Below are 7,038 nucleotides of genomic sequence, written 5' to 3' on the forward strand. Positions count from 1 at the left end.
CTGCGCTGGAGGGTGGGGGTCCTCGCCTCTGCTGCTGGCGTTCCTCTGGGTGCTCCAGGATCCCTGTGGGGATGGGGCTCCCTGTCCGGGGGTTGCTCGCCCACCCGCCCGTTCTGGCCGTTGGCTGCCATGTTGCCCTTCATGGCTACTGGGTTGAGAGAGAGCTCCAGGCCCAGGGGTTTCCGTGGGAACTCCTCAGGCTTTGCTGCATCAGAAGCAGAGAAAACAAAACCCAAAAACTGTACATCAGTTCATTCTGCATCCAGCATGCCCCGAGCACAGGGAGGGCAGATGCTGCACCCAGCAGGTTCCAGCCCTTCAGGGCTGCCACGGCTCCCAGCCACACCCGAGGGATGCGTTGGTCCCACAGGTATGCTCTGGTCCCCAGGGGACATGGCCACCACTGGCTGTTCCCGCCGGGCCGCCCACCTTCCCCTCTACCCACCTGGTGGAGGGAGGTCGAACTTCATCTTGCGCAGTTCGGTCATCGACACCTGCAGCTGCTCAATGACGGCATCGTCCTCGTACTGCAGGGAAGCGGCAATTTTGTCCTGCAGAAATTCCCGTAAATCTTCCAGCGTCATCTTCAGCAAGCGCTCTGGGGGATGGAGAGGAGTAATGGCAGTAGTGTGGCCAAACTGCCGGGCAGCACGAACATGGGTGGCACTTTATCTGGGATCCTGCTGCTGTTCCCATTCCAGGGAACAACATTTGAGCCTCTCCCACCTTCCCACTGTCGCTTAGTGTTGTCAATTCATTTACCTATCTGTGCCACCTCTGGGCAGCAGCCCAGCAATGGCAGGACAGTGGTGGGGCTGGGACCTGTGCTGACCAGGATGCACATTTTGGGCCATTTCTGGAAGTTCTCACCAATACCTCTAGGAGGAGGAAAAGCTCCATGAGAAAGACCCCGAGCGTCAGACTGAACAGCCGCTGCCACCAGCCAGGGATGCCACCCTGTGCCAGCCAGCAGGGATGCAGGCAGGGATGCTGACCCACGCCAGGGATGCAAGGATGGGATGCAGGCAGCAGCCACGCCAGGGATGCAGGCAGGGATGCCAGTCTGCACCGCACATTCCTCAGGGAGGAGAGACAATTTCATAGCCAGGCTGAAACTTCTGCCTGCCTGCCAGTTTCCCGGTCTTTGCAAACAAACGGGATACTTGAAGATGTATTTCTGGGTAGCCTGTTCTTCATTCAACTGAAACAAGAGCAGGGTGGCTGTTTGCAGGAGCCAACACACACAGTCCCATAAATCCCACTGGTCCAAAGGCTCCCAGCATGCAATAGCGGCATCGCTCCTGTCCCCTACTAAAGACCTCACAGGGTGACAAAGCAAGGCTGCTGGCTTATGGAAGAGGAGGGGTTCAAAGTCCCAAACATCTCGAGGCAGAAACATCACTGCCTTAATGTTACATAAGAAAACCAGGCTTTGGTCATTTTAGAAGTATATGAATGGATTTATAAATCTACAGCCATTTCTAGCTCTACAGCCTCTTCAGCTGAACTGCCACACAGAGCTCTGCAGACAGACGGGTTGCTGTGCATACACCCCTAGAAGCGTACTGATAAAAACACGGGGCACAGCCCGCAGGGAGAGGCAGCTGGGAGCGTTTCAGGGGGGAATCTGCTGGGAGCTGAGCGCAGGATCCCATTGCGGCATCCCATTTCCTCCCTGAAGCACCAGCACAGGACGGTGCCTCTGGGGCCGCGCAGGGCACCCAGCAGGCTGGCGGTGGCCAGCAAGGCTTCCCGGGGGCGCAGCACGAGGGTGGCCCAGTGCGATGCCACCCATACAGGACACGCTCTGCTGGGACCTTACTTTTGTGCAGTTTGAGGATGGTGTAAGCCATGGCTGTCAACACCCGCTCTCCCTCCAGGATGTAGATATCCCACAGCCGCAAGGTGAGGGTGAAGGGCGTCTGTTTCCAACACACAAACAAAAACCAGTTCGTTAGCGCTTATTGATGGGATGATGACACAGAGGTTGGTGGCATCACTGCGTCCCCTCGCCCCAAAACGCACAGCAGGGCACGACACTGGATGCCCAGGACTCATCTATAACACAAAACCCTGTTTTCTCATCTATCACCTCAAAGCTAACACCCTTGGGTGGCTGGGAAGTATTTAAAGCCCGGCTGTGAATGCAGGAAACAAGAAACTTTCCGCACAGACACTCTAGCACAGGGATTCCCCCGCTCTGGAGGGAGCATCACCGCCTTTCAGCCTTCAGGTGCACAACACCACCCCTCCTGTATCCATCCAAATTGCCCAGACAGATGAAAGGCTGTTTATGGGATAGGTATGAAGGCCCAATGGTGCTTCAATAGCATTAAAAAAATCACTCCTCTGGTGTCCAGGGCAGTGGTCTTCCTTCCACACAGGCTTATGTGTGCGCCTGCGAGAAAAACCTCTGCAACAGGTTTTCATTTGTAAGCGGAGCTGATGTGACAAACAGGAGTGAACTGACACCCAGAGGGATGGAGCAGCCCACCATCTCCCCGCTAACACTGAAGGCATCTCACCAACACAGAAATTAACACTGGTCCTACTGTGACGTTTAAGTTCAAATTTAGGATGCTGTGCTTACTCTCCAGAATTTGCACGACCGGCCGTTGCAGCTCTTTCACCACGTTACTGTAGTTAAAGGGTTTCTGTGTTTTATACCGCTTTCAGCAACAGAGCGCAAAGCAGCGAGGTCCCTCTCACAGGGAAGAGGTGATCTGCTGCTTTACAGGAGACAGGGCTGCAGGAAATTGAGACAAGATCTTGCATTTAAGTGTGCAAGCTCAACGCTGCCCTGTAAAACAACGCTGCCTTGGCTGGGGACTGGCAAATTAGCTCTGGACAAATCCAGGTAACTCTCTCCCACTTTCCTGGGTCTCCAGGGCCCAGCCCGCTCCCCTGCCTGCAGCTGCTATTTGTTCAGGTTTGTGCCTCCAGCTCTTCTCCCCACGTTGTTTCCAGAGCCCAAGGGAGGTTAACAGCCTTCACAGCAGTGCCGGTGGGCAAGAGAAGATCTCTCCCGACTTTGAAGCTCATACTGCTGCTGCTGAGCCACCTCCCAGCAAGGCAGCAGCAACTGGCTTCTCAACAGTGACGTGCCATTATTTTTAATTTTTTTGCCTTATGAGAGTGTGCATAACATCCCACCTTATAAAATATTAACACCTTCTTCAAATTATCGTACTTTTTCAAGAAACCAGGCAGATTAATCACGCACACAAGCAGCAAAAAAAAACCCTGCAGAGCATCCTCACCCGGTCAATGAAACACTGCAGGAACCACTTGGTGGTGTAAATCCCCGTAGTCATCTGCTCCTTGTCCTAGGAGGAGACAGCAAAGTGAGACAGGCGATTCACCAGGCTGGCTGCTGGGGGCTCAGCCGACTCACAGGGCTCTTGGGAAGGCTGGGTGGGTTATTGAGGCTGGGGTCTGGGTGCAGGATCTGTCTGTGGTCTGTCTCCCAGCAAAACCCCTGCTGTAAATACCAGTGGTGAAGCCCTGCTTTGGCCCTTTGCCCAAGATATTCATTTAACCTCATCCTCAGCGTGGCCAGACTTCAGCCACACCTTTGGAAAAAAACCTCCCAGGAACCCAAACCATGCCCTCCTTGCAGAATACCGTTTTTGTTCCCGCAGCAATTCCCACTCGAGCTCCTCAGAGCACCACAAAAACAATGAACCCCAGGTATCCCACGGTTGAATCCAGACCTGCACGGCTGAGCTAGCTTTGCTAGCACTACCTCACTGGGCTGGCGTGACTACTGCAGGAGCAGGACAGCCTGACAGGCTAAGGAAAACTCTGAAAAACCTCACCAGCATCCCCCCAGTCTAGCACATCTCCACCCCTGCCTGGTGCCTGGCACAGCATGCACACAGCTTTGCTTTTTTCTGGCACAGCTGACGGCGTGGCACGGCTGTGCCCTGCATGTGCTTCAAATCTGCTCCTGGGGAGCCTGAAACCTCTGCAGCTTCCAGAACCCAAGTCGATGTGACCGCTGTTGCAAAGCCAGCACAGTGGCAGGGATGGGGAGAGGAAGAAGCCACCAGCTCTGGTCTCTGCTTCCAGCTGGTGCTGGTCCCCTGCAAGCCTGGGGAGCCTTTGGGAGACAGAGACACAAGCAGCTTTCAGCGAGTTACTCGCATCCTCCCTGCCCAGGCTTCCCCACCCCTGGGACTCTAATGAAGTGCAAACCTGTCCTGGCTCTGTGACACCTCTCTGCCAGGGCTGGCTCGTTTGCAGCCAGAGCTGTTGCAGATGACAGCAATATAAAAAGCCTTTCCTGGAGCCAGGCCACCGAGCCCCTTGGGAGCATCAGAAACCTTCCGGAGCCTGGCCACTGAATACCAACTGTCTACAGCAAATGCAAGGTGGGACAAGAGGGGAAAAAAAAAAGGCAGCAGGTGTTGGAAAAGAGTCTCCTAGACTCTAGACTGCAGCGAATGTGTCCTGCAGATGCACCTCCAGCCACCAAACGGGCTTGGACCATCTGCTGGGGAGAAAAACTGGACGTGCCCAGGCAACAAAATACACAGCAGATCTTATGTGACTCCTATCTTTAACCAACAGCAAAACCCTTGAACGCAAGCACTTGGAGCTAATAATTATTAAGACTCCAGACAGCCCAGCATCCCCCAGCCTCGCTGCTGCACGCAACAGCTCCCTTGCTGCGGGCTCCGTCAGCCTCCCCGCCTGGCTTTCCTAAGGAAGCCTTTAGATGTTAGCAGTCCCTGCACTAATGATGAGCAGCAAGCAAATGATAACCATTCGCCTCAGCAAGATTCAGGCACGTCGTTTAATAAACGCTTGCCTCTTTGTGGCTGAAGCCGTCCTACACAGTGGGAAGTACGTTCAGTTGTGCGTGTGTTGGGCAGAACGTTACACTAACCGCCTGAGCGTTAAAACGCAATATGAGCATGGGGAGAGTGAGAGCAAAGATACCATGTGCTTCTTCAGTTTGGGAAACAGTTTGCTTAAAATCTGCTCGTGGTGAGCTTGAAATCTCTGCAGCTTCGGGAACCCAGGAATAAAGAAACCTTAATGAGAAAAGATGAGAGAAATAAAAAAGAATCAGAAAAGCTCTGGAGCAGACATGGGAGCAGCCTGATTTTCTAGAAACTCATCCCCTGTCTTGCATATTGAAGTCAGCTGGATCCCAGCACACCCAGCTCCCTCCCTGGGAACCCCTCTCAGGGCCTGCCCCTCACCCAGCACCCTCAGCACCAGCCCCGCTGGTCCGTCACACCCCTGCCCCACCCAGCAGCCCCGCTCCCCTCCCGCTGCGGGTCTGCCCGAGACCTGGCTGGGCCAGGACCCCTCTGAACACATCTTGGTGCTTACCAAGGTTCAGAGAAAAGCTGAAGATGTTTGAACACCACAAGCTCGTGCAGCCCCCCGTAATCTAGCAGGACATGCTCTTCAGACCGTCCGCAATTATCAAGCCATAAGGCTTAGCCCTCCACTCACAGATTACCGCTAACCACGAGTGAGATGAAAGGATCTTTAATATTACCTTCTAAGGTAAATAATACAGCACATTTGGTGGAATTACATCTTCATAAAAACACAAGGGCACGTAGCTCGTGGCACACTAAAAACGGAGCATCACACGATGCTCTTGGAAGTACTTCTTTGAGATTTCTTAGAAACTCATAACCTTGAGTTAATTGACAGCCACGGGCAAGGCACTCTAAGGCAGCACCTCTGTGAAACTGTTAATTACTGAGCGCTAAAGCTCAGTGCCAATAAACCACATTTCTCTCTGATGGACTTGTCCACCTCCAAGAGCAAAGTTCAGCTCTGTAGTTGGGTTGGGTCGGCACATCATTAAGCCTTACCGCCTTTCAACAAGTACGTGAGGAGAAACGAGGCTCTAGCGACCAACCTAAAGAGCCTTCCCTGCCACCGCAAGAGACCCCGCGCATCCTGCCCCAGCCTTACCGTGCATGGCATGCCGCTGGTTGGTCAGCAGCTGCGCCAGCGCCCAAAACGCATCCTCTTCGTTTAGGTACATCAGGAGGATGGCTGCGATCTGGCTCATCCCTTGGCAGTAGCTCACTTCCTGCAAGAGCCAAGAGGGGCACACGTGCTGCCACGCCGCCAGACCCCACCATGGTGCTTCAGCTGCAGAAGCAGCTCAGGCTGCCTGTGCTTCCCTCTCCTCTTGCAAGGTCTGCCCCAATTCAAGGTCTTTATCGTTTATGCCCAAATTCACAGCTCCCATACGTCATGTACTACATCACTGCCTCGCAGAGGGGTTTGGGTCGGAAGGGACCTTAGAGACCACTGAGTTCCACCCCCCTGCCATGGGCATGGACACCTCCCACTAGCCCAGGAGTGAAGGACAGAAACCTCAACATCAGAGATGCCTGTTCCTACAGCAGGGATTAGGGGATGGGATGAAAAGCAGCATGTGGCTCCAATACTGTTCTGGATTCCTTCAGCCACATGAGCACTGAAGTAATTAAAGAATAAATAAATCTGGTAAGCATTTATCTGGTACAAGGGAAGGCAGGGTCTTTGTTTCCTTGACTACCCCCAAGCATCTTCTGTGCCTTCCAGGGTAACTGTCCTCTCCTGGAGATGGAGGCAGTAGGTTCAGCTGCTAATTCAGGTCTGTTCTACCCATGCCCTTCAGCTAAAAATGACTGGTTCGCTGTAATAAATCAGTTTTCAACAAGGATGCCATTCAGTGCACGACAAGAAGTCAGAAACATGATGGACCCTCAGCCAGGAGGCCAGTCTTGCTGCAAAGGCAAAGGGCAATACCTTGTTCTTCGCTGACACTCGCCCAAACTGCATCTGCCAGATGCCATTTACCAGGTGACAAAATGAACAAGGGAATGAAACAACTGTGCAAAGAGTCTTGTGCTGCCTGTGGGCCTTCCAGCTGTCTGTCCAAACCAGTATTAGGACTTAAAGTTGGAATTACCCCTGGCTAAACATGGGGGGCTATGTGTATATATATATATACACACAAACATACATGCATATATATAGAGAGCTTTTAAAAAATCCTTACATATATTTTTATAT

General features: G+C 53.1%; 1 protein-coding gene across 1 annotated transcript; it reads right to left on the reverse strand.

Annotated features, from left to right (window-relative positions):
• Positions 1-26: 26 nt before the first annotated feature.
• Positions 27-6,064, reverse strand: LOC104459318 (USP6 N-terminal-like protein; the record flags this gene model as incomplete). The annotated part of the gene is made up of 6 exons (XM_010076035.1): positions 27-205; positions 446-598; positions 1,823-1,922; positions 3,261-3,326; positions 4,945-5,039; positions 5,944-6,064. Coding segments are annotated over 6 exons (714 nt in total), but the record flags the coding sequence as incomplete, so codon positions are not given.
• Between the last annotated feature and the right edge of the window lie 974 nt (positions 6,065-7,038).

The sequence above is a fragment of the Pterocles gutturalis genome, unplaced genomic scaffold (genome assembly GCF_000699245.1).
Source record: "Pterocles gutturalis isolate BGI_N339 unplaced genomic scaffold, ASM69924v1 scaffold9563, whole genome shotgun sequence".
In the NCBI taxonomy this organism is placed as follows: Eukaryota; Metazoa; Chordata; class Aves; order Pterocliformes; family Pteroclidae; genus Pterocles; species Pterocles gutturalis.